The following is a 26,184-nucleotide window of genomic DNA, read 5'->3' as shown; positions in this document are numbered from 1 at the left end:
GATAGGAAGGAAAAGGGGGAGGGGAGAGAAGGGCATCAGATAGATAGGTGGCAGAAGGGCATTAGATTCAGAAGGAAAGGGGGGTGAGGAGAAGAGGGAATTAGATATATGGAGGAAAGAAACTGTATAGGAGAGTGACGTGATGGGGGGTGGTAAAGAGGAGTATATAAAAAAAAGAACTAATTACAAAACCCTTTTATTACCAACATAAATGAAGCGACCGGCGGGGGCCACTCATGCGGGTGTAATACCTTCATTAGGCCAAGGTGGACGCCCGCGGTCGTCAGGTGTATAGGTACAGACAAACATTCATTAGTCTTAGGTGTATTACATTATCAATTAAGCTCGTGTAAATAACAGGGCTAGTGTGTACATTCATCACGGTCACGGATACTCTCATGTACGCCGGCCAGCTGTACGTACATAACTCGCCGTGGCCATGTACGGGTCAGGCCAGACGTTACGTACATACATTCAGCAAGTGCACACGCCACACGCACACAATCCCAGCCTCAATACAGCCACGGCCTCATATATTGGCTGCTCCCTCAGTGATCCTCGCGCATACAGAGGGGCAGCCTGAGGGGCGTGAGGCAGGACATGAGGCGTGGCGGGAGGCTGTGTGTGGCGCGGCCTTGACACCCTCCTCCCATATAACAGAGGCAGGGGGGGGAGCGATCAGTAGCATCAGGTTACGTGACTATTTGTGACCGTCTGAAGCTCACGTGGACTAGTACAGTGCACAGGTAATACTAGGACACGCACCTGTGGCGGCCCACCCGTGTGACGTCAGCAGCGCACACGAAGAACCTGAAACAACTACAGTGTGCCGAGGGGCGTCAGGCGGCGGCTTCATCAGCGTTGGTCGGGCACACTCCTGCCTGCTGCGGCGTGGCGAAGGGCAAGGGCCAGGGGGCGTTATCGATTGTGAGTGAAATCCAAGAGTTAAGACAATGACCAACGTGTGATGAAGCCACGGCTGACGGGTAAACGGAAGGGTACGATCGGAACACTGGATCGAAGAGCAGCCGTCTGTGTAGAGCGACGCGGCATCTGGACAGCCGTGACGCCACCAGACAGCTGACGATGATGGCAACACTCCCGAGCAGCTGACGACACGGGGGAGCGTCACGTGCGCCCCAGCGAGGCCGCTGGAGGCGGTGCTGCAGCCGGCCACTGGCCAGGCATCTGCCCGCCGCCGCAGCCACCACCAGGCCTTCTGGTTAGCCAGTGGTCGGCGGCAAGGCCTCGGGCTCTGCGTGTTACGTGTTGCCAGTGGGCGGCTGCTGCGTCTCCTCCAGGCTTCGGGTGCTGTGGCCCGAGGTGCGGGTGTCGACGTTCGCTGCATTTATGAGATACTGGCTAATAATCGTACCTTACAATGCAACTTATTCCTATATTAAGAAAAATACATTGGTATTCTTTGGTGTAATACGATAGAAGTAATAGATTGGCTGTCACGAGACGGTGATCCACGGGGGGAGGGACGGCGCTGCGGGGTATAGGTCAGGCAAGGTCTCAATGCAGGTAGGGATGCTGTGCCTGGGAGCCCCGCAGCAGGTGATCACAGGGCTTGCTGCTGCCACGGCGGTGACGGCGTCTAGGGATGGCGGAGATGGTGTTGATAATAGCATCGGTATGGCTTTTCATGAATCAGGCATGCCAAACTGCTGCTTGTCCGAGTGAGGCTTGTGTTTATGCAGTATTTTAAAGACGTGACGAGTCGCCCTTCCCTCGCCCGATGACTTCAAGCAGCGGGAGGACCATCTGCCCGCCCCGCCGCCACCTCTTGACGGCAGTTGGCAGCCATATGGCCACGCGGCGAAGCTTTACCCACGGTTTATTGGCCCCCGATGTGTCGTGCATCAGGGGCGGGGGAGGACGAAACAGCACAAGTAATATGCCTCCGGATGATAGCGGCGGTGCTTGTTCACCGCCATGTGGTGGCCTGGAGGCGGCAGCAGGCCGTGTGTGGCGCGGGTGTAGGGGGCGGCGGTGCGGCGGCCTGAGGAGCTCTTGAGTGAGCTCAAACCGGTAAGAAGAATCAGCCGGCGTCCGTGTGTCACCGTCCAGCCGCCACATCTGTGGTGCTGTTTTGCCTCACCCCAGAAGGAGACAGTTGTGGGCCATGTGGCGTTGGGGCGGCAGCTGGGAGGTGGACGGAGGGGAGGAGGAGGACAAGGAGCATGCGGCACCGCGACGGGTGAATGTTCGGAGGAAACAGGAAGAGAAGGGTTTCTCTCGTCTTCCGCAGGGCGTCAGCACTCCGATGATGGCTCCTCCGCCCTCCCTGGGAAGCGAGGCACTGGCTGGCTGCGGATGAGGCGCAAGAACACTCAGGTCGTCCACACCGTAGGAGGACAACCTTGGAGTCACATTGGCGGGCGTCTGGGGCCGAGCCTCGGGTGTCGTGGCCACACTTTCCGGGGACGTGACGCACCTGCTGCTCTGCTGCTCCTGAGCTCAGCACCCTTGACGCAGTGCTCGAGGTCCCAGCGACCAGCACCGCCCAGACTAGGTCACCTCCTGGCCCCTGGATCACATACTTGTGGTCAGGTCGACCCCAGAAGGTGGAAACATGAAAATACAGGAACATAGAGAAGGAGCGCAGGTCTGACATCCGTAGAGGCGACCTGCACGTTACATCTACAATATATAAAGGACAACAACTATACAAACAAGTGCTTCGGGAATCCCGGTCTGACTGAACCTGTAGAATGCCAGAACTTGTCATAAAAAAATCTCTTAGTGCAACTAACGAACGGTAACAACGATTAGTACAGAATATGGTTGAGATGATTAAAAAAAGGATAAGACTTAAAAGTACATTGTGACCAGACCGTTCAGTTAAGGCTCGAGAACGGACCGCCCTCCAGAAACACGTAATAATACTGTGTAGTAGAATGACTGTGGCCGCGTGGGGCGGGAGTGCTGCGAGCAGTGCACTACAGTCTGTTCACGTCAAGTTGGCGGCCAGGCACCTCCCACCCTCCCCTCCACCCGCCAGCCACCAATGAAATAATATCTCCTCGCGAACAACCACCACTCATATTCATCAAGGGGAAGAGGAGGACGAGGAGGAGGCTGTGCGGTGTACATCGAAAGGTGTAGGTGAAGTGGAGGGGGAAGCTCATCCATCAAGTTGATCCGAACCGACTCTAGGTCAGTGCCAGGGACGCGAGCACTCCGTCATGCACTGCCCCGCTCGACGAGAACCAGCCTCACGCACCAAGCCCCTCCTTCCTCAGCGGCGGGTGGTGGTGGTGGTGGTTGCGGCGGCGGCGGAGGCTGAGGCGGCTTGAAGCGCTGATGGTGGCGGTGGTGGAGGCGGCAGGACTCAGCTGCTGCCCGGAAGAGTGTGTGATATCGAACCGTTGAGTCTACTGGTGGTCTTGGTCACGTCCCGCCTCGTCTGTGGAGCAGAAGAGAGACAACGGGTGTTAATTATGTAAAAGGTTCGGCGATCACGTGGTCAAACATGCATGCCTATTGGCGGGGGTGGTTTGGTTCTGCTTCGCTGTAAATATCTATATATCAACACGTGGGAGTACAGAGGAATAATATTTGGATTGGTTTGGTACATATTTTCTTTTCGTCTTTTTGTTTTCCGTGTTCGAGTTTTTCTGCGAGCGATGTTTTGTTATTGTGAAAGTGATTGGACTGGTTCTTTTATAACGTGTGAATTCTATTGTGGCGAAGTGTATCTTTTTTTTTTTTTCTTCCTCTCTGCTTGGGGGTGTATAGACGGATGTTTGTGTGAATGGTTGCGGGAAGTGTGCTGTATGATGTGTAACTGTGTGTGTGTGTGTGTGTGTGTGTGTGTGTGTGTGTGTGTCTGTCTGGACATGCATATAGTGTGAGCCCAAAATGATCAAACAAGTATGCATGTAAAAAATAAAAAAAATAAAAAATAAATATGAAGTAACAATTTTTTGACGTATAAAGAAAACAAGCCAATTAAAAACAAGGAGAAGCTACATTTCCCAACAAGATAATTATCCATATCTTAAAAAAGCTTCCCCGAGGCGCCTGTGTCCTCATTTAGCCACCCGTTATGCATACTCTCGGCGGAAGTGAATGTGGCAACTACGAAAGGGATATTGGTGCCTATGATAAAGGAGACGGCCTCACCCATGGCCTCCAATTGGTCTCCTCCCTCTGCTCCTTTGTTCTAGTTTTCGTCCATTTTCCAACGTGTTTCCCTTTGTATATCCTTCTGTTTTGGCTGATTTACCCCCTTTTTTACCCTTCTTCCTTTCGTTAATCTTCCTGCGTATTCCCACCTCTTCCACCTACTTCATCTCTTTCCTTACTTTATTTTTTTCTCTCTCTGCTAATTCCCATTTGCTTATTTTTCCTCCGTGCTCCTCGTGATGATTCCTTTTCTCCTCCTCCTGCTTATGTATGGTCCTCCTCCACACCTTCCTTCCTATCCTTCACTTTCTGCTGCGCCTCATCCCTTGCTCCTAATTGTTCCTCTTCCCTCCGGCTACTCACTCCTTGACCACACACCTCATTCTTTCCTGTCATTCTCCTGCTTCTTGTTTTATTACTGTTCCCCCTACGCAGCACAACAACACCAAAACCCAGTGACGTAACACTGGTCAGACAACACACACCGGAAACACAACAGCCACAGCAGCACAACCGCAAAATGTAACATATACGTTTACAACTCCGGACAAACGACTGGGAGAGGGGAAAAAAATAGTGGGGCAGTGTTTGTTCTGTAGCAGCCTTTGTGTTTTCCTTTTGTTAGCTCCCCCGCGTTGTGTTGTGTTGGAAGTACCGCATGAAGCCTTATTGTCTGTTAGCCGGTCGTTGGGTTGGCTCGCTGGATGGCTGACTGGCGAACTGTACAGGTGTAAAAACTCCCGATCGAAATTCAGGTGTGTGTGTGTGTGTGTGTGTGTGTGTGTGTGTGTGTGTAAACATCTGGCTACACATGTAACCTCGAGGCTCGCTGCGTTTTGCCTACGTGTTGACGGCTAAGAATGTTGATCACACACACACACACACACACACACACACACACACACACACACACACACACACACACGCACACACACACGCACAGGCACGCATTTAACATCAACCTTGACTTCGTTCATATATGTTCATTTGCATCAAGAGAAATTTAACGAGCTCGTGTGCTTCGTGAGCTTCGCTGTGTGTAATCTTCCTCACTCTGGCTATTCATAACTCCTCTGACGCCCTGCACACATATAAATAAACATCAGTGATAGGAACTGAAAGGTAATGTGCGTGTAACAGAAAGAAGAGGATGTATACAAGGGAAGCTAATATGAACGACAAATAAAGGAAACTGGCACATGAGTAAGGGAAGATTTAGAGGAAATATACATGAAAAAAAAAATACAGACACAAGGAGAATGAAACACAGGCAAAGTGAAACATACAAAGTGAAAGAAAAGAAAGAAGATTTAAATGATTGTAAAGAAGGAAAAGAAGTAGCAAGATGAAGATGCAAAACAGGAACAAGAAGAAGAATGAAAAGAACAAGTAGATTCGACGTAGGAAAGAGAGAGTAGTAGTAAAGGAGCTGTGAGTGGGTGGAATTCAGTGAGTGGCTTCGTGGTGTGAGTGTGTTGATAATGAGGGCTGAGTTGGTGCATTCCGGCCTCGCCACGGCAGGTGCACGGACAGGTGGGAAGGCGGGAGGGGGATGGGGAGAGGAGGGGGGCGAGGGGGGGAGGTGGGAAGGAAGGTAAAAGGAAGGTAACTCAACTGATTTCTGACAAGCCATAAAGGGAGGATAGATGAGCCTTTCTTGTGTGTGTGTGTGTGTGTGTGTGTGTGTGTGTGTGTGTGTGTGTGTGTGTGTGTGTGTGTGTGTAATCAACATAACTAAGATTTGAGAGATAGGGAGGAGCCCGAAGCATGACCAAACATCATGAAATATTTATATTGATTAATGCGACGACATCACCGACATCATCAACAACAACAATAGCAAAAACAGCAACAATAACACCTAAAATGAGCACGACGGAAGCAACAAAAATATGGAAAAAACACAACAACAGAGGCGAGAACAAAGACAACAAGAACAACGAACGAACATCCCATCTGTCCCTTCCCAAAAAACTCGAAGTCCGTACAACTGACGATGCGACACAACACCACCACCACCACCACCACCACCAGGAGCAGTATAGTGGGTACCCAGATGTCGCAGTTACCCCCCCCCCTCCCCTCCTAACCCCCCACTCCTTTCCGCCAACTGCTGCTGCTGCCTCTGTTGCTGCTGCTTCTCTTCCTACCCCTCCTCCTCCTCCTCCTCTTCCTCCTCCTCCCCCCCTCCTCTTCCTCCTGCTACTGCTGTCCTCCTACACACTAATTGGCTAACGATATTTCCTTCTTTACACATCTGTCTCACTGCGTATGTCTTTTTTTTTTTCTTTTGATTATTTTTTTTTCTTCATGTCCGGTGTGTGTGTGTGTGTCTGTGTGTGTGTGTCCTCCTCCCGTCCACACACACACACACACACACACACACACACACACACACACAGAGGCTGCGCATTTATATACATACATCCGCCCATCAACACTTCCCTTCCCCTTCTTTTCGCTCTTCCCCTCCCTCCCCATTCCCTCCCCTTCCCTCCCCTCCCTTTCCCTTCCTCCACCCCTCACAAACTTCCCCACAAACACACACAACTGGCCATGTCGCAATACTGATTCTCTCTCTCTCTCTCTCTCTCTCTCTCTCTCTCTCTCTCTCTCTCTCTCTCTCTCTCTCTCTCTCTCCTCACCGCAACATTCCCCAGGTAGAAATTACATCACCTGGATCCAGCAAGTCAGGAAATCAATACACCAAATGCCACAACAATAGCAACATAAACGTTTCGCACAGGTATGCCTCAGGTGTGCTTACAGGTGTGTTGAGGTGTGTTGCAATGCCTGGTGGTGGTGTGTGTGTGTGTGTGTGTGTGTGTGTGTGTGTGTGTGTGTGTGTGTGTGTGCTGGGGGGAGTGTGAATGGCACCAAGAGTCTGTATATCTGTTTGTCTGTCTGTCTGTTTGTGTGTTTCTGCCCATTCAGTGATCATGTCTGTCTTTCTATCGCACTCATGTCAATACTAATGGTCTGTGTGTGTGTGTGTGTGTGTGTGTGTGTGTGTGTGTGTGTGTGTGTGTGTGTGTGTGTGTGTGTATTGTACGCATGTTCACGCCAGTACATGTGGACCAGAGTTACTACTGCGGCCCTCCCTTCTCTCCTCCCCTCTCCCTCCCTCTTCTCTCCTCTCCTTCCCTCTCTCCCTCTCCCCATATCTTACTCATTCACTTCCTCTCGCCACTGGTCACCCCCCCCCTCCCCCCCCACGCCCCTTTATTAGTGCGACCCATTCATGTACCCAAAACCTGAATGAACGGACGAACTAACAACAACAACAACAACAACAACAACAACAACTAGCTGTAAGACTGACACTTTCATGACGGTGATGAAATAAATAAAATACAACGACAAAAAAGTACGGCAGGTGGTGATTCTCTCTCTCTCTCTCTCTCTCTCTCTCTCTCTCTCTCTCTCTCTCTCGTCAGCAGGCCCCAAAGCCGTGCACTCTCATGCGTTCCTCGCCATCTGAGCGTGAACCTGCGTGAAGTGGATAATGACGCTGAGAGAGAGAGAGAGAGAGAGAGAGAGAGAGAGAGAGAGAGAGAGAGAGAGAGAGAGAGAGAGAGAGAGAGAGAGAGAGAGAGAGAGAGAGAGAGAGAGAGATCAGAGATTGGGTTGGTATATGAAAGCTCAATGCATTATCGATAAGTTTTGGTGTCGAAGTAAATGTTAAATGTGCTGGTTGCAGTTGTGGTGGCTGCATTAGTAGTAGTAGTAGTAGTAGTAGTAGAAGTAGTAGTAGTAGTTGCAAGGGAGCATGCAGAACAGTCTAATGATAACTCCGTGGTATGATTGCATGGCACGTGAGTCGTATGAATCGGAGCGTACGAGAGAGAGAGAGAGAGAGAGAGAGAGAGAGAGAGAGAGAGAGAGAGAGAGAGAGAGAGAGAGAGAGAGAGAGCATTGCGTTATACTAAAAAAATACTCGTGAACAATAACATTCTCTTATTACTTTGATAATGACTAAGAAAACGAGGCTAAAATCAAGCATAATTAGACTCACAATGACTTTCAAATAAACTAAAGTCCAACCAAATAACTTCCTTTACGCATCTGGTTGACGTGAAGTAGAAACAAATGCCTGCGGTGACGTCTGTAAGTCATGCCAGTCATTTAAAGCCCAGTTACAAATTCTTGGAGCGTCAACGTTGCACTGAAAACTCGGACGCTTACCCAAACAAGGCGCGCAGGCCGAACACCGAGTCCAACCACGCACCCGCCTTGCATTCTTACTCGGAGGAATCTTAGGCCGGTATTGACAGACGCTTCCACCCCTCACATCAACTCTTTTTCCATATTTTACGGCAAATGAGGCAGTGCAAGGGCGGAAAAAGACAAAAAAAGAAGTCAGTTAATCACCGCTCCTATAAAAAAAAGTATTGAGGAGTTGTCAAAAGAGAGGTCAATTTCGGGAGGAGAGGTGTTTTCATACTTCAAAGGCCGAAAGGTAGATGACTCGGATTCTAGTGAGTGTTTTTTTTTTAGATTCATGGTACAGAAAAAGGTTCAAATTATATACCAGAAGGATCATAAAACTACCAATGGAAATGCTCACAACTACTACGAAAGCATCAACTATTTTAAAAGGCTGGCTGTAAAGGAGATCAGTCGGATTCTAATGCATGTTTCTTTAGGTTGATGGTACAGAATAAGGGTGAGTTTACCAAAAGGATCATAAAACTACCCATGGAAATGCTCAAAACTCCTACGAATGCCTTGTCAAATGTGTGCTTGGGCGGTGGACTGTTTGAGGATATGGCCCTTTAAATTTGACACGGGAACGCATCGGCTGTGTAGGAGACGCCGGCCGCCCCCGTGTTAGCAGCGCCCTCCGTGTTACCCCGTGTGAGTGAGTGGTCATGTGCACCTCTTGCCTCTCGTGGGCGGTTCTCTTCTCATTTGTCAGCGTTCAAGTTCATTAACCAAGTTTGACCAGTAAATTGCGGCGGATCAATGGAGGGGGCGGAGGAGAAGGAAGGGGCGGAAGGGGGCCTGGTCCGGAGGTATAAGGAGGGAGAGGAGAGAGGGAGGGAAGGAGGGAGGGAAGCTGGAGTGGTGAGAGACACTGGAGGGAAGCCTTCACACGCACCTGTTAGACTGGACCAGATGTTGCTCCCTCCTTCCCTCCCTCCTCTCCCTCCTCTCCTTCTGCCTTCCCATCCCTCCTGCACGCCCCCTCCTTCCCTCCCTCCCACCTCCTTGCAATGGCTTCTGTTCCCCATTCATTATTTTTTTTTACATAACCATAATTTCTCGCCCCGCTGACAGCAGTAAAGAACAACAACAAAACAACAGCGAACAGCGTTAATAGACCAAGAGCACAATGAACGAGGATGGATAAACAGACACAGACAAACGAACAGAAAGATAGACAGACAGGCAGACAGTTAGACGGATTGATTTCCAGGTATACAGAGGGGGGGGGTGAAGGGGGAGGTTGAGCAAGGGGGGGAGCCGAGGCGGGTGAGTGGGTGCAGGTGGCGGCGGCCCCCCTCACCTCACACCTGGCGGCCGGGGGTGGGGGGGGTCGGGGGCAGGGGGGGCGGGGGGCGGAATCGCCGCCAACCGACTCGATTAATAAATAAGCCACAAGACCATATTTACTGAGGCGGCCGAGGAGCGCAGGTGCGGCCCGGCTGGCGTGTGTCTGAAGGAGAGAGAGAGAGAGAGAGAGAGAGATTGTGTTGGGTAATCAAAAGGTTTTAATTAATATTGGCAGCGTCACAAAAGGGATAGGCTCTTCCTCCTCCTGTCACTTATTTCACATGCAACAACAAACTAATAACACACACACACACACACACACACACACACACACTTTTAGCAGGGTGTGGTTATAGGGTGCTGTAAGTGGATGTTAATATTTGAGTGACGTGTGTGTGTGTGTGTGTGTGTCTGTGTGTGTGTGTGGGCGCCGGGTGGTGGGCGTTGAGTTTACGTTACGCCCTTGCTCCTCCTCCTCCTCCTCTTCTTCGGCCCCAGGTGGTGTCCGGCGCTCCTCCACACCCGTTCATTCATTCGCTCCCTTCTTACTTCCTTCCTCTCTCCCCCTCATCGCTTTCCTTCCGCCCTCATGCTCACCTTCCCATCCTATACCTCCTTCACTTCCTTTCTCCTCCCCCCCTCCCCCATCCCTACCCTTACCCCTGTTCCCTTCCTTTCCTTCCGACTTTCTCAGCTTGTTTGTTTATTTTTTTATCCACTTTGTTTTTCCTTCTAACAGTTTTTCGTCTCTGATTCCATTCCTGTCTTTTTTTCTCTCACTTTTTCCCTCTTACCTTTTTTTTGCATCTTTCCTTCTCACCTTTCCCCTTTTTTTCTTCCTCCTTTGCTTTCTTTGTCTTAGTCATCACATTTCACCTACTTTATATAATCTCATTTTTTACGTTATTCTTTTTTTGCCATGTCACTTTTTAGATTCTTTATTAATAGTTGCATCATCATTTCCTCTACCTTTTTGTTTTCACCCTCCTCTATTACCGTACCCTCCATCCCACTTTCTTTTCCCCTCCGCCTCCCCCCAGCTTTCCTTCCTTCCTTCCGTCCCTTAATTCCTTCCTTCCTTCCTCCCTAACGCCTCCTGCAGGATGTGGCAGAAGGATTAGCGATGTTGTAACGGTTTCCTTCTGCCCGGCTAATTGGAAAGAGAGAGAGAGAGAGAGAGAGAGAGAGAGAGAGAGAGAGAGAGAGAGAGAGAGAGAGAGAGAGAGAGAGAGAGAGAGAGAGAGAGAGAGAGAGAGAGAGAGAGAGAGAGAGAGAAACCGTTCATGATCCATTGTTCCTGTGTATTTCTTATGTTAAGCCTCGCCGAACCACCACCACCACCACCACCTCCATCGCCACCGTCTTGGGAGGTCGCCCAGGTGTGTGTGGGAGGTGTGTGTGGTGGACGCGCCCACACACCTGTAATTACCCAGGCTCACGTGAGAAAGGTGAAGGGAAGGGATGTGCTGAGGTGTGTGTTTACCTGTTTACTTGTGTTGCCAGCCGCGCCCTGTAACACCTCCGGCTCTCTGTTTGCCCGGCTGTTTGCACGTGTGTGTGTGTGTGTGTGTGTGTGTGTGTGTGTGTGTGTGTGTGTGTGTGTGTGTGTGTGAGTTTCCTTCCGTCTGTCTGTTTGAGGGACCTAAACGTGCTGGTGGGCCGCGGGTACTCGCCGGATGAATGAATTGGAGGAGGAGGAAGAGGAGGAGGAGGAAAGCTGTGGTCAGAGAGGCATGAAGGAGACCTAGGGCGGGGTGGAGGAAGAACAGAAGGAGGAGGAGGAGATAGAGGAGGTGGAGAAGGAGGAGGAGGGACCGGAGACTCGCCCCGCTACACACACACACACACACACACACAGGTAGCAAGAGGCCCATACATACACACAATCTCACCGTCATCCTCTCATTAGCCCACCTGTCCTCACCTTGATTTTTATTTCACGTCATTCCCTCCTTCCCTCGCCCCCCCAACACACACACACACACACACACACACACACACACACACACACACACACACACACACACACACACACACACACACACACACACACACACACACACACACACACGCGCTTGACCGACTCCTCAAGAAACTCATGATGGCGTCGGCGTCTCTTAAGGTCCAAATCTTCTTCCTTACCGAGACCGACCCACACGCAACCTGCATATTGAGGGAGGGAGGCTTGGGAAGAGGGAGGGAGAGAGAGAGGCGGTGGGAAAAGAGTGAGGGAGAGAGGCACTAAGGATGAGGGAGGGAGGGAGGGAAGGAAGAAAGACAATAAGGGAGAAGAGAATCAAGCAAGCGATAAAGATGGGGATAGAGAAAGGAAGGGTGGAGGAACGGAGGGAAGAAGAGGGAAGGAGAGAGAGAGAGAGAGTGAGGATGAATGAGGGATAGCAATAAAGACAATAATGAAGAAGAAGAAAATTAAATAAACAAAAAGGATGAGAGGAAGAAAGAACAGGAACAGGGGCAAGAAGGATAACAAGATGAAGAAATAAAGGCAAGGAGGTAAAGGGAGGAAGAGGAACAAGGGAGGTTAGTTAGGGAGGAAGGGAAAGAAACAGGAAAGGGGAGGGAAGGAGGAAGGATGGTTGCAAGAATGGAAGGAGTGAGCGAAGCAAGAACGGTTTGGAGGGTGAAGGAAGGAGCAGGAAAGGGGAGAGGGGGAAGGGAAGGAGGGAGGCTAAGGGAGGGAGGGAGGGGGCAGGGAGGAACAGAGGGGCATTACAACGCACGCCGCAGCCTTCGTTATCAGGTCGCGTTATCGTCGCTCGGTGTGACGGACATTAATTAACGAGGGGAAGAAAACGAGGCGTAGAAACCCGAGCCTGATGAAGAAGGTCAGTCCCACGAATTGAGCTTAAAGGGAGAATAGAAGTGATGAAAGATGTCGAAAAGTGATGTTTGTAATGACGACCGTAGTAAATGATGATGTTGTTGATGATGATGATGACAGTGGTGGAAATATTATAGAGATGTTGATATTGAAAAAAATGGTTTGATGATAATAATAATAATAACAATATCTCAATTAGTTACGATGTTTAATTAATTTGTGTTCAGATGTTGTTTTCTTATTAACGGAAGCATTGATTAACACACACACACACACACACACACACACACACACACACACACACACACACACACACACACACACACACACACACACACACAAAGCAGAAATAAAGCATAAGACGATGAAGGAACGAAGGAAAGGAAGGAGAATAGAAGAAGGGAGAAAGGGAAGAGCCACAAAGACATACCGAACAAGACGATGAACGAAGGAAGGAAGGAAAGAAGAAGAAGGGAGAGAAGAAGAAGAAGGAGGGAGGGAGGGAAGGAGGAGAAAGAAGGCAGGAAGGGAGGGTTGAACAGGTGGTAGCACTTTCCTTGCCTAGACCGCCTGACTGACTGACTGCAAGGTCGACTGGGCAAACCTTCGACGCGGGAGAGAGGGAGGCAAGGAGCGAGGCAGGTGAGGCAGGCAGAGAGGGAGGGAGGCAGGCAGAGAGAGAGGGAGGGAAGATTGGTAGGGTGTAAGGAAAAGAAGCAGAGTGAGGCAGAGAGAGGTTAAGGTAAAGGGGTAAGGTGAGAGAGAGAGAGAGAGAGAGAGAGAGAGAGAGAGAGAGAGAGAGAGAGAGAGAGAGAGAGAGAGAGAGAGAGAGAGAGAGAGAGAGAGAGAGAGAGAGAGAGAGAGAGAGAGAGAGTAAAAGAAAGAGCACTATAACATGGGAGGCAAGGGAGGAAGGGCGATAACGAGCATAAGGGAGAGGAGGAGGGAATAAGGAAGAAAATAAAGGAAAAGAAAACTAAAATAAAAAACAAAGAAATAACAGGAAGAAAACAGAAGGAAGGTAGAAAGGAATTGAAGGAAGATGGAAGGAAGGAAGGAGGGTTGAGAGAAGGAAGGAAATTAAAAGAGAAAACAAAACAAAGAAGTAGTAAGAAGATAATGAAGGATGGTAGAAAGAAATTAAAGAAAGACGGATGGAAGGACGAGTGGAAGGAGAGAAGGAAGGGGGTTTTAAAGGGAGGGAGGCGGGGGGGTGGGGGGGTGGGGTGTACGCCAGGGTGGGTGCAGGTGTGTCTAGCAGGTGTTGATAGCCGCGTTACGCACACCCACGCCCCGCAACACCCACCTGGGCTAACCCCCCCCCCACCCCCGTCCTTCCTCCTCCCCCCTTCCCCCCGTTCGGCTCCTTTTCCAAACCCACGGGAGCGCAGCTGAGGCCGGCAGAGAGAGAGAGAGAGAGAGAGAGAGAGAGAGAGAGAGAGAGAGAGAGAGAGAGAGAGAGAGAGAGAGAGAGAGAGAGAGAAAATTTGCATTAATCATTCAACGCATTTAATATAAAGGTCTCTCTCTCTCTCTCTCTCTCTCTCTCTCTCTTTTCCCAGGGAAGAGACTGTGCAGACTTACATGATGACGCGTGAAAAGTAACACACACACACACACACACACACACACACACACACACACACACACACACACACACACACTAACCATTTATAATCACATGCAAATTTATTGGCAGTGAAATCAGAGGAGACCGAATTAAGGTGCTGTTTTCATCATCATCATCATCATCAACGGCATCACCTTACGGGACAGGTGTTTGCAATATTAACACCTTTATTAACCTATTAACGTAACCTTGATCAAGAATTTCGCCCTAACCTTTTGCGCGTCCACCCACTCTTGCTTCCTGTGACTTTTCTTCCTTTCATCTTCACGTGTCTTGCATTTTTCTCTCTATCCCTCCCTTCCATCCTTCCCTCCCTCTCTCCTTCCTTCCCTGCAGGTTAATGAGTCGCCTCACCTTTGGTCTGGTTTGGTTATTGATTAATGTTCACCTTTACGCTCTGGTTTCTTGCCATTTCTTATGCCTCTATTATTGACGGTGTTATTATTAGTGGTATTTCTTTTTGTCGTTGTTGCGAAAAGAGTTGCAGAAGGAGGAGGAGGAGGAGGAGGTAGGGTAATAAATAAGAAAAGGAGGAGAAGGAAGAGGAGGAGGAGGAGGAGGAGGAGGAGGAGGAAACATTAGCAGCATTATCATTAGTATTATTGATCTGCCCACTTTCCCTTGGCCGCTCCCCCCTCCTCCCCTATCACCCCCCCCTCCTCCCCTATCACCCCCCCCCCCCCGGCCCCTCGTCTGCAGAAGGCCAGCAGGTGCAGGTGTGGTTAGGCTGCAGCTGTGGCGGCTCACATGTGGGCCGCCGCCACACACCTGCTCTCTTGCCCAACTGCCCTCCACAACCACCACCACTACCACCACTACCACTACCGCTACCACCATCACCCACCTGTCCCACCACTACCCAGCTGGCCTTCTTCCCTTCCTCCTCCTCCTCCTCCAGTCTTCTTAACACTCAGGAAGACCCCACACCATCACTACCATTATCTCCACCATCATTTCCACCACCATCACCATCACCAATCTGTCGCCCTGCCTCTACACCACCACCACCACCGCCACCGCCGCCCCCACCAGGTGTTAAATTATGGAAGGGTACTCATGAGAAAGGGGTATAACACGGTGGTTGTAATTTTGCTCCCTCTCTTCCTCCCTCCCTCCCTCCCTCCCTGGTTACAGAGAACGTGAGTAAGCCATCATATGCTACCTGCTAATTGTGATAAGGTGGGACGGAAGCATGGGAAGGGAAGGGAAGTGGAAGGGATGGAAATGGACGAGCAGAAGAGAATGCTAATTGTGATAATGTGGGACGGGAGGAAAGGAAGGAAAAGGGGAGAAGAGAAGGGAAGGGCAGGGAAGAAATGTGTGTGAGAATAGAACGGAATGAAAAAAAAATGAGAAGAGAAACTTAATTGTGATCAGATGGCACTATATGGAAAGGAAGGGAAAGGGGATAGAAGGGAATGGAAAGGGAGGAAAAATGGAGCGAAAGAGAGAGGAAAGAAAAGGAAAGGGAATACCGTAGAAGGCAAGAAGATGAAGGCAAAGAAAAGGAAAGGAAAGAGAAAGGAAGAGAAGGGAAAGCGGGGGATGCATTTAAAGTAGCTAAGTGATAAAACAGAAAGGTTTGTCCAGCTTCTTAATGAGCATTGTGTGTTTTGTCATTATGAAGCGGAGGTGAAATATGAAAGTAGCCGTGTGTGTGTGTGTGTGTGTGTGTGTGTGTGTGTGTGTGTGTGTGTGTGTGTAGTTACTAATAGTTTTGTATCACTCAAAACACTGAAAACGTCGTGATTATTATTTTTCTCGTTCGTTTCTTATTAATGTAGTAGTAGTAATAGTAGTAGTAGTAGTAGTAGTAGTAGTAGTAGTAGTAGTAGTAGTTGTTGTTGTAGTAGTATCAATCTCATCATCATCATAATCATCAATACCTTCCTCCTCCTTATTGGTGTTTGCGTTCTGGCTATTGTCATTACTACCAATCGATGAACTTTAATTATTCCCTAGCAATCCCCCGAGACGGCTAATCTTATGGAGCTTTCATTATTCAACCCAGATATTCACGTTTCATTGCCTCTGCTCTAATAATTCAGCTTATGGAACTGGATACATAACGTTGCCTTCATTGCTTTACTTTAACATATGTATTTTTCAAGCGCCCAAGTAACAGGAGTGAAGTTTAGATTTATATAACGCTGCCTTCTTTCTTTTAGTTCAATATTTTTAAGCGTCAAAGTAAAGGGAGTGAAGGATAGACGTAAACGGGACCATAAGTTGACTCGCGTAGCCGTAAGGGGGGAGGGGACGCAACGAGTGATCGATTCCCACCCGTTCGTTCCCTTGAGGCGTCTTCGGAAGGGCTGCTCCTCGCCGTCCCCCCCACCGAAGCTTTATCCCAGTGCCCGGTGACTCTATATACGGTACTGAGTATAGTGACCCTTTGCAGTGACTAACCAATCGCTGAGTCTCTTTAAAACGCTAATTCATGATGCTTGAAGACGTTTGATACCAAGGATAAGAGGGTTGAGTCGTAATGCTCCCACACACACACACACACACACACGCACACACACACACACACACACACACACACATCTGTTCCGTCTCACACTTGGCCAAAATTACCCGCCAGCAGCCTGCGCCGCCCCCCGGGACGCCCCCCGCCCCCCTGGCACCGCTGGGGAGGGTCTGAGTGCGTGTGTATGTGTTAGGGGGCGCGAAGGAGGGAAAGGGAGTGAGGGGGGCGTGGGGGTTGGGGGGCGTGTCTCCCAGGATTTTAGACTCCCCAGAGATGTGTAACAGGAGGGTGGAAGGGAGGGGTTAGTCATATTCTCTCTCTCTCTCTCTCTCTCTCTCTCTCTCTCTCTCTCTCTCTCTCTCTCTCTCTCTCTCCTTGGACTGATATTTCTTCATGCTTTTCCTTTTCTTCACCATTACATCGCCTCCTCCTGATCGGCATTTGTTTTCCTCGCGTGTAAGTCTGTCAAGAACAATGGCAGGCTGGGAAGACGAGGAGGACGGAAGGAAGGCGAGGAAGGAGACAGCTGGTCGTGGCAGATGGGAAACACCCGCGTCTTTCCTTAGCCCCCCTACCCCCACTTTTCACCCCTACCCCTATTCCCACCCCCGCTCTTTCTCTGTCTGTCTGTCTATCTATCTATCTATCTATTACTACTATGGCCCTATCTTCCTTTTCTCAGCTTTTCAATGATATACTTCTTGTTATTCTCTTCTTCCTTCTTAGTATCGGTTTCCCTTCAAGATGATTTTGTTTAGTTTTACCTTTTTTTTGTCATTTCTCTGTTCCCTTAATCTCATCTCTCATTTCCTCTTTCTATTTCTTACATCCTCCCTTTCCTGTCACTCTCCTCACTGAATCCCTTTCTGCCTTCCGTCCACAAGTCTCCCTCATCCCACTATGTAATACTTCCTCTTCCTCTTTTAAGCTTTCCTTCCTATCCATCCGCTTCCTCCCTGCAGCACGCGCCATATACCCCCTCCACCACCACCACTCTCCGTTACCTCTGACACCGCCGCCACCCCCTCCCACACGCCCTGTCTCCCTCCCTCCCACTCCTCTCCTCTCCTGCCTCGATTGACATTTTGCACGTGTATAAAAGCCACCACTGAAAACTTTGGCTGCCTAAGTGTGTGTGTGTGTGTGTGTGTGTGTGTGTGTGTGTGTGTGTGTGTGTGTGTGTGTGTGTGTGTGTGTTTTACTTTCCCTCTTTTGCTTTCGTTTTAATCCTGCTTCTTAAGGTTTTGATGATTGTTTTTGTAGTTGCTTGAAAAATACTTAAGTTCCCGTTTTAAAATTAGGTTCAAAATGTTTTCCTAGTTGTTGGATGGCTCTTACATACCTCCCCTTTTTTCTCCTTCATTTTCTCCCCTCTTTCCTCACCCCTGTCCTCCTCTGTAACCCCTCTCTTCCTTTCTTCCTCTTTCCCTCCTCCTCCTCCTCCCCTCACCCTCACCTCCGCGCGCCTGGCTGTGTGGCACCTGGCGTGGACCTCACCTGGCCGCCCCCCTTTCTCTGTCGCCTCACATTTCTCCCTCCATACCTCCTCTTGCCGTAATTAGTTAGTTCTCTCTCTCTCTCTCTCTCTCTCTCTCTCTCTCTCTCTCTCAACTGAACATTATTTCCTTTGGCTTCCTAAATATTTCCCATACCTATTTACCTCCCTCCCTCCTTTCCTCTCTCCCTCCTTCCTTCCTTCCGGTCTGCCTCCTCCCTTCCCCCCCATTTGACTCCCCCTCCAGGAATGTCTGTCGGCCAGGAATAGGTAAGGGCGCCTGTTTGTACGGCTGCAGGAAGGGGAAGGAAGAAGGGGAATGAATGCCCATGTGTTGTAGGAAGGGCATGTGTTAAGGGACCAAAGTAGGAGGAAGTTATGAAGAGGAGGAGGAGGAGGAGGAGGAGGAGGAGGAGGAGGAGGAGGTAGCTTCGTAAAGGAAAAATTATGTGGTGTTTTTATACCCTGATATTTTAAAGTATAATCGTCTAATGGTTATTGTCATCCTGTGTGTGTGTGTGTGTGTGTGTGTGTGTGTGTGTGTGTGTGTGTGTGTGTGGGTGTGTGTGTTTATCATGCCTTTGGGACGGGGGATTGGACGGGGTGGGGGGGCATGTGTCAGCTGCAAACTTGAGGAAGCCACACACACACACACACACACACACACACACACACACACATACACACACACACGCCCATTCATTCGGAAGCCCTTAAAGTGGAAAGGTGGGTCGTGTGGGTGGCGGGATAACGCTTTAGGGGGGAGGGAGGGCGTACGAAGGAGGGAGGAGTGACGGGGGTAGGTATATTAAGCAAGGGCGGGGTAGGCAAGATGGACAGAGAGAGACAGACAGACAGACACAGACAGATAGACAGATAGATAAACAGAAAAGACAGCCCTACACGTATTAGAGCGAAAACAGAAGTAAGAACTGACAGAAACAAAGACAGAAAGCAAACAGAAATATTAGATAGATTAGCAGAAAGATGAATAGACACATAGATTGATAGACAGATAGATAAGCATAAAAGACAGCCCTACACGTATTAAAGTGAAAACCGAAGCAAGAACTGACAGAAGCAAAGACAGGGATTAAATAGAAATATGAGATAGACTAGCAGAAAGATGAATGGACAGGCAAACACGTGAACAGAGAATGACATAAATGTTAAGAGACAGACAGTGAGATTCAGCTGAATGGAAGACTGGAATAAGACAGGAAAAGAACACTTATAGGGAGGGAAGATGGAATAAGACAGAAAAGAAAGAGTAGACAAGTAGATAGACGGAAAAAAAGAGGGAGAGAACAGAGAGAGAGAGAGAGAGAGAGAGAGAGAGAGAGAGAGAGAGAGAGAGAGAGAGAGAGAGAGAGAGAGAGAGAGAGAGAGAGAGAGAGAGAGAGAGAGAGTAGACAGAAAACCTTAAATACAGGTAGACAGTGGGGGGGAGGGGGAATAGGAAGAAGTAGGAGGAAGTGAAGGAAGAGGAGGAGGAGGAGGACGAGGTGCGAGAGAACACATTAACAGAACACATTGACGGCGATAACACGAGCCGAGGACAGGCCGACGGAAGTGACAGATGCTACACACACACACACACACACACACACACAGGACGCGCGGGCGGGTGACGGGTGGCGGCGGCGGCGGGTGTTGGACAGCTGACGGGGGCGGCGAGGCGGAGGTGGCGGCGGCGGCGGCGGGAGCAGAAGGCAGGTGGTGTGTAGGCGCCGCTGAATGTCAGGCGAGGGGCGGCCACTGGGGCAGATTGCGGGCACGTGTGTGTGTGTGTGTGTGTGTGTGTGTGTGTGTGTGTGTGTGTGTGGCGGGAAGGGTATATGGGGACTAGGCGTTCCTGAGCCAATAATAGGGACCGTGGGGGGTGGTGTGTGTGTGTGTGTGTGTGTGTGTGTGTGTGTGTAATGCTGTACACGCCCAAGATCCCCACGTGCCTGTCCCCTTGAGCGCCAGCTTTCCTAAGACGCAGACCTCCCCGGCACGGCATGGAGGAGGAGGAGGAGGAGGAGGAGGAGGAGGAGGATGCCCTTCTTCCGTCCTTACTTCCTTCCTTCCCTCCATTCATTCATTCTCCCTTTCCCCCCTTCCTCACATCGACCCGTCATTCTTCCCGCTACTCTCTCTCTCTCTCTCTCTCTCTCTCTCTCTCTCTCTTTATCTATCTATCTATCCGATCTCCTTTCATCGATCCATTTGCACTGTTTTTGTTCTTCTCTCGTCACTCCTTCTTTAACCTCCCTTCTATCCATCACCCATTACTCCCATTCTCTTATAACCCTCCATTTCTACCTATTATTCCTGCCTTCCCTCTTTCTCTCGTCACTTTTTTTTCTCTTCTTCAGCCACGCGCGTTCTATCCCTTAAAACCTATACCATAAGGGTGAGGCAGGCCGGAGGGATTACACACACACACACACACACACTGCCTCCCTTTCCTCCCTCGTTCCCTCCCTTTCCTCCCTCGTCCTTGGAGTAACTCAGGCCGTGATGTCCAGCGCAAGAAAGGAGAGAGAATGAAAACCACCCCGTCATTCCTCCTCTTTCCGCCTTAGGGTGTGTGTGTGTGTGTGTGTGTGTGTGTGTGTGTGTGTGTGTGTGTGTGTGTGTGTGTGTATTAGGAGGATATTTTACCCACCAAAGTTTTATTAAGAGGATAAGCGACCTTTCCCGTCTTAATCGCGTGTCCGTTTTTGTTGGTCACGAAATGGTTTTATTTATATATATTTTTTTCTCGTCTGCGTGTGCGTGTGGGTGGTTGGGGAGGGGGGTAGGGTAGGGTAGGGATGTATGCGTGTGTGTGTTTTGTTAAGCGATTTTCTTTAGCGGAATGTATATTGGAGTTTAGTGAGGGATTTATGCGGCGTATGTGTGTGTGTGTGTGTGTGTGTGTGTGTGTGTGTGTGTGTGTGTGTGTGTGTGTGTCGCTGGGCCTTCCTCCGTGATCGCCAATACATTTCTTGTGGGAGCTTACATGCCAGTGAGAGAGAGAGAGAGAGAGAGAGAGAGAGAGAGAGAGAGAGAGAGAGAGAGAGAGAGAGAGAGAGAGAGAGAGAGAGAGAGAGAGAGAGAGAGAGAGAGAGATTATCGTCACTGACAATATTGCTTTGAACTGCTCCAAAACGAGAAAAAAAAAACGCGAATAATAATGAAAAAAACCCAGTTGGAACAAAAAATAGAAAAGAAATAAAGCAGAGAGAGAGAGAGAGAGAGGCATAACCGTGAGGTTGTGTTGTGTCACCACTGAGACATTCCGGCGGGGGAGAGTGGAGGCCAGTGGAAGGGGATGGGGGGCGGGAGGGGAGGAGGAGTGGGAGGAAGGGGGAGTTTGTTATGGCCGTGAGTAAGAGGTGTTGGGTAAGTGATGATGGGGTGTTATGGTATACGTGAAGTTAGGTAAGGGAAGGGAAGCAAAGGGAAGGGAAGGGGTATATTATGCAAAAAAAGGGAAAGGAAGGAAAAGGAGGGCAAGGGTGTAAGGAAAAGGAAGGTAAGGTAATGTAAGGTAAGGGAAATGTTATGGTGTTAGGGTGTACATGAAATTAGGTAAGGGAAAGGAAGCGAAGGGAAAGGAAGGGGTATATTATGCAAAAAAAGGAAAAGGAGGGCAAGGGTGTAAGGAAAAGGAAGGTAAGGTAATGTAAGGTAAGGGAAATGTTATGGTGTTAGGTGTACATGAAATTAGGTAAGGGAAAGGAAGCGAAGGGAAGGGAAGGGGTATATTATGCAAAAAAAGGAAAAGGAGGGCAAGGGTGTAAGGAAAAGAAAGGTAAGGTAATGTTAGGTAAGGGAAATGTTATGGTGTTATGGTATACGTATAATCAGGTAAGGGAAAGGAAGCGAAGGGCAAGGAAGGGAAATATGCAAAAAAAAAGGAAAAAGAAGGGAAGGGTATAAAGAAAAGGAAGGTAAGGTAATGTAAGGGAAGGGAAATGCAAAAATAAAGAGGGAAGGGAAAAGAAAGCAAGGTAAAGTAAGGCAAGGGAAAATATGAAGAACGGGAAGGTAGGCAAAGCAAGGGAGTTAAGGTAAAGCTAGATAAGGGAAAGGGAAATACGGTAAGGGAAAAAAAAGGAAAGGCAGGTAAGGTAAGGGAAGGTAAGAGTAATTTAAGGGAGGAGGTGGGAAAGGAAGGTATGGTACAGTAAGGGAAGGAAAGGAAAGACAGGTAAGGTAAAGGGAAGATAAGAAGGTTAGAGTAAGGGAAGGGAAGGAAAGACAGGTAAGGTAAGGGAAGGTACGATTAAGGGGGGAGGTGGGAAAGGAAGGTATGGTAGAGTAAGGGAAGGGAAGGAAAGACAGGTAAGGTAAGGGAAGGTAAGAGTAATTTAAGGGAGGAGGTGGGAAAGGAAGGTATGGTAGAGTAAGGGAAGGGAAGGAAAGAGTAATTTAAGGGAGGAGGTGGGAAAGGAAGGTATGGTAGAGTAAGGGAAGGGAAGGAAAGAGTAATTTAAGGGAGGAGGTGGGAAAGGAAGGTATGGTAGAGTAAGGGAAGGGAAGGAAAGACAGGTAAGGTAAAGGAAGGTAAGAAGGTATGGTAAGGGAAAGGAAGGTATGGTAGAGTAAGGGAAGGAAAGGAAAGATCTGGGTAAAGAATGTATTGAAAGTGATGACGATATGGTGAGGTAATCTAAGGTAAGAGAAGCAATGAGAAAGGAAGAGGAAGAGCGGGAAAGGAAAGGCAAGGGAAGGGATAATAAACAAGAGCAGGAAGGATAGTAAGGGAGGCGATGGGATGGTAAAGTAATATAAAGTGAGATAATCATTTGGAAAGGGAAGGAAAGGAAGGGACAATGTAATGGAAACGGGATGAAAGGAAAGGGTAAGCAAGGGAAGGCAGTGGAAGGCAAAGGGAAAGGTAAGGTAAGGTAAGGCAAAGTAAAGTAAAACAAGGTAACGTTAAGGAGCAGTGGCAATGACTTAGTGCATGATTGAGACGAAGTAAGGAAGTTAAAGACGGGAAGTTGGTGGGAAAAGGAGATTGGGGGAAAAAAACGGTGAGGGAGGGACTGGACGCGCAGGAAAGGAAGAAGAGATATTTGATTGTGCTGATTCGGAAGGGCAATTTAAATATCCGAGCTAATGAGTGACTAAGTGAATGAGGGATTAGGTGACTTAATGAAGGGCTAATGAGAGGCGAACAGGATTAATTTGAATAATAAGAATGTAACATAATTGAAGTGCATAAATTGACGAGAGAGAGAGAGAGAGAGAGAGAGAGAGAGAGAGCAGCGCCAGTCTTTTTAATTAAACACACGACCAATATCAGAAGTTACATCAACAGGTATTGTGAAAAAATGAGTAGACGCAACATTATCAAAGTGTGTGTGTGTGTGTGTGTGTGTGTGTGTGTGTGTGTGTGTGTGTGTGTGTGTGAAGGGGTGGACGTCGCGCTTCCAATAAAACAAATCAGAGAGAGCAAATATTTGGTCTGGCTGTAATATCAAGAGAGAGAGAGAGAGAGAGAGAGAGAGAGAGAGAGAGAGAGAGAGAGACTTACCGTTGGGGTCTGGAGGGTATTGGTCATGGAGAGGACGCCCAGGGGTTGTCTGGTGGCGCCGAGGGGGGACACTGGGGACAGGCGGCGGTGGTTGTGGGTGTGGTACTGGTGGGGCATGGTGGGGTTGGCGAGGCCGTGGGTGGGCGAGGTGCCGTGGAAGGGGAGGCTGTGGGGCGACGTGGGAGGGGTGAGGAGGCGGGCGGTGGGCTCGTCCTTCAGGCCGGGGTGGTCCTCGAGGGCGTGCTGGAGGTCGCAGATGTAGTCGATGACGTGCTGGATGAGTTCGAGGCGCGTCACCTTCCGATTTTTGGGGATGTGCGGTACGATCTCTCTCAGCTTGTCCAGGTAGAGGCGCATCTCGGCCTCCACCTCAGCGCTGCCGGGGTGGCGGTGTGGGCGGCGGCCTCGCTCGCTGAAGCCTCCACCTCCTCCACCGCCGCCGCCGCCACCGCCTCCACCCATGGCACCCACATCGTCACGAGCAGGACTCATCATCGTGTTGGTTGTGTCTTTCGTTTACTCCTTCAGCCAAGTGAGAGCTTCTGAGTGTCAGTCTCCAGCGTCAGCAGTGGTAGCTGAGGGGGACTTCACTGGGGCACAGAGTCACTGAGGGAGCAATGAGAGGGGACGGCTTGGTAGTGTCACTGAGCGGCGGCTGTCACTTCTGTCACAAACAAGTCAAACAGGGCAAGACAGTGGCTAAGTGGGGGCTCGTTGAGGACCAGCGACGTGTTTACCATCCCACTTCTTGATCACGACTGACTCCTCCCTCCCTGCCGCCTAGACTTATGAGGACGAGAACCACGTGGCTGGCTGGCCTCATCTGTCGACGGTTCACGTTCGCTCACTCCCTGTGCTCGACCTCGTGTGAAGCGGACGCCGCATGACAACACTCCAGCAGCTGGTCTGAGGGTGTGTGCTGGCAGCCCCTGTGTCACGGCGTGACCCTCGAGGCTCAGATCTCCTCGGGGAAGGTTTGTTTGGTTAGGGAACTAAGGAATACGGGAGGTAACGTGGCAATTCCCTGTTAGTCAATAGCAACGTTCACACTTTCCGCTGGCGGAAAGGCATGAAGCATTGTGAAAATTCTCGCCCGCGCAAACGTTTGTGTAAGGACCCGAGATGCACCAATCGGCGCTGTTTTTCCCACGAACGTCACTATGGGAGGGAGTGGCGGGGTCCAATGAGGGGCCTCGTATCAAGCCGTCTCGGGACCGGCCACCACCTGGCCTCCACGCACGTGGTCCCCAGACTCACCTTGCGATGCCGACTTGCACTTTAAGACGCCAAATGTTCCATGAATGATTTCAGATGCAGCTGTTGCTCACCGCCGCAGATCCGGCCCGTTCGTCACTCCCGCGGCCCCGAGAAACAGTCATTAGTTTTTCGTTACGGCTGAGGCAATACGTCGTAACATGGGCAGGCTCGTTCACCTCTGGGACAGGGCAGGGCAAGGGTGCCGCGGAGGGGGAGGGGGACGGGGCCCGCCTCACTCTGAGGATCCAGGAGACATTTCTTGGCGGGATTATGTCATCTCGTCCTCGGCGGCGAGGGAAGTCAGGGCGAGGCGCTGGCCGTCACGTGCGGTTGCAAAGCTCTTATTTGCATCAAAACCAGCTAATGTTGTTTTTTGCTCCCCATTGTTCTTCCGGAGGCAGCGCGGAGCCATGCAGCTGATGCCGACGCGAGGCACAGTGGCCTTCTGTCGCCGGGTTCTTGGGTCGCAGCTGGGACAGATGGTGGCGAGGCCATCCTGTTCCCGGCCCGACGCGTGCCACAACACAGGTGGTGGCTATACTTGAGCTGGGGTCACCTTAGCGGAGGGACCAGGTGGTATTCACACTACCCGAATGGCAAACTAACATTACCTGTTCCCATTTGCTTGGTCACACGTTTCCACCTGTCTGTGTTTTCACTCAGCTGCTGCCCGCCTGTCAGGAGGTAATGGCGCAACAACAGCAAGGCGTGAGAGTGGAAGGAGAGAACACCTGAATAAACCGCCCCCTCCGTTCCTTTACCTTCTCTTCCCGTTCCCTCCCCTCTCCACCTCTTTCTCTTTTTCTTCCATCCTCTGCCTGAGGAAGCTGGTAGATAGATCGTTCATAAGCGCATAACGAAGCAGAGACACGACGAGTCGTGTAAACTCAGATGTGGCGTTCTTGTTGGTCCCTCTCCACCTGTCTGTATACAGCGGGCGGTAGTACGCTGCCTGCCCCCACCTGCCCCATCACCTGCCCCACACCCTCACGCCTCCGCGCTCCCTCCAAGGAAGTGAGCGAGACACTAGCCTAAGGACTTCGCCTCATCGTTGGCAACGCTGTTGTGGCCGCGAAGTGGAAAGACAAAAACTCATTGGGCAAAACCTTACGCTGAAAGTGACATTCGGGTGGAAAAGTCACCGGAAAATAAAACTTTTTTTTTTTAATTGTGACGGACCTTTTTTTTTTTAACAAGGCAAACATTTTGTGGGTGTATTTAAATTACAATCATGTACGTGGGAAAGTATCAGTTACATATCAACTGATAACATGGTCTTTATTTGCATGGCAGCGTCTTCAAAGCTGAGGTTAAAAAATGCAAAATACTAAAGACAAAAACA

At 49.8% G+C, this 26,184-nt stretch overlaps 1 protein-coding gene across 1 annotated transcript; it reads right to left on the bottom strand.

Moving 5' to 3' along the window:
• Nucleotides 1–183: 183 nt before the first annotated feature.
• LOC127002148 (one cut domain family member 2-like) lies at nt 184–24,522 on the bottom strand. The gene is made up of 2 exons (XM_050867810.1): nt 23,586–24,522; nt 184–3,412 (listed from the first exon to the last, which is right to left on the bottom strand). Exons 1-2 carry the CDS (start codon nt 24,078–24,080, stop codon nt 3,338–3,340), a joined length of 570 nt encoding a protein of 189 aa, XP_050723767.1. The 5' UTR covers nt 24,081–24,522; the 3' UTR covers nt 184–3,337.
• Nucleotides 24,523–26,184: the final 1,662 nt, after the last annotated feature.

This window comes from Eriocheir sinensis, chromosome 2 (genome assembly GCF_024679095.1).
Source record: "Eriocheir sinensis breed Jianghai 21 chromosome 2, ASM2467909v1, whole genome shotgun sequence".
Classification (NCBI taxonomy): domain Eukaryota; kingdom Metazoa; phylum Arthropoda; class Malacostraca; order Decapoda; family Varunidae; genus Eriocheir; species Eriocheir sinensis.
The sequence above is the reverse complement of the archived record's forward strand: the minus strand, read 5'-3'. Positions and strand labels throughout refer to the sequence as shown.

Coding starts and splice junctions, on each gene's coding strand:
- LOC127002148 (XM_050867810.1), bottom strand. CDS start 24,080: ATGATGAGTCCTGCTCGTGACGATGTGGGTGCCATGGGTGGAGGCGGT. Junction 3,413..23,585: donor ATACCCTCCAGACCCCAACG/GTAAGTCTCTCT, acceptor TCTGCTCCACAG/ACGAGGCGGGACGTGACCAA.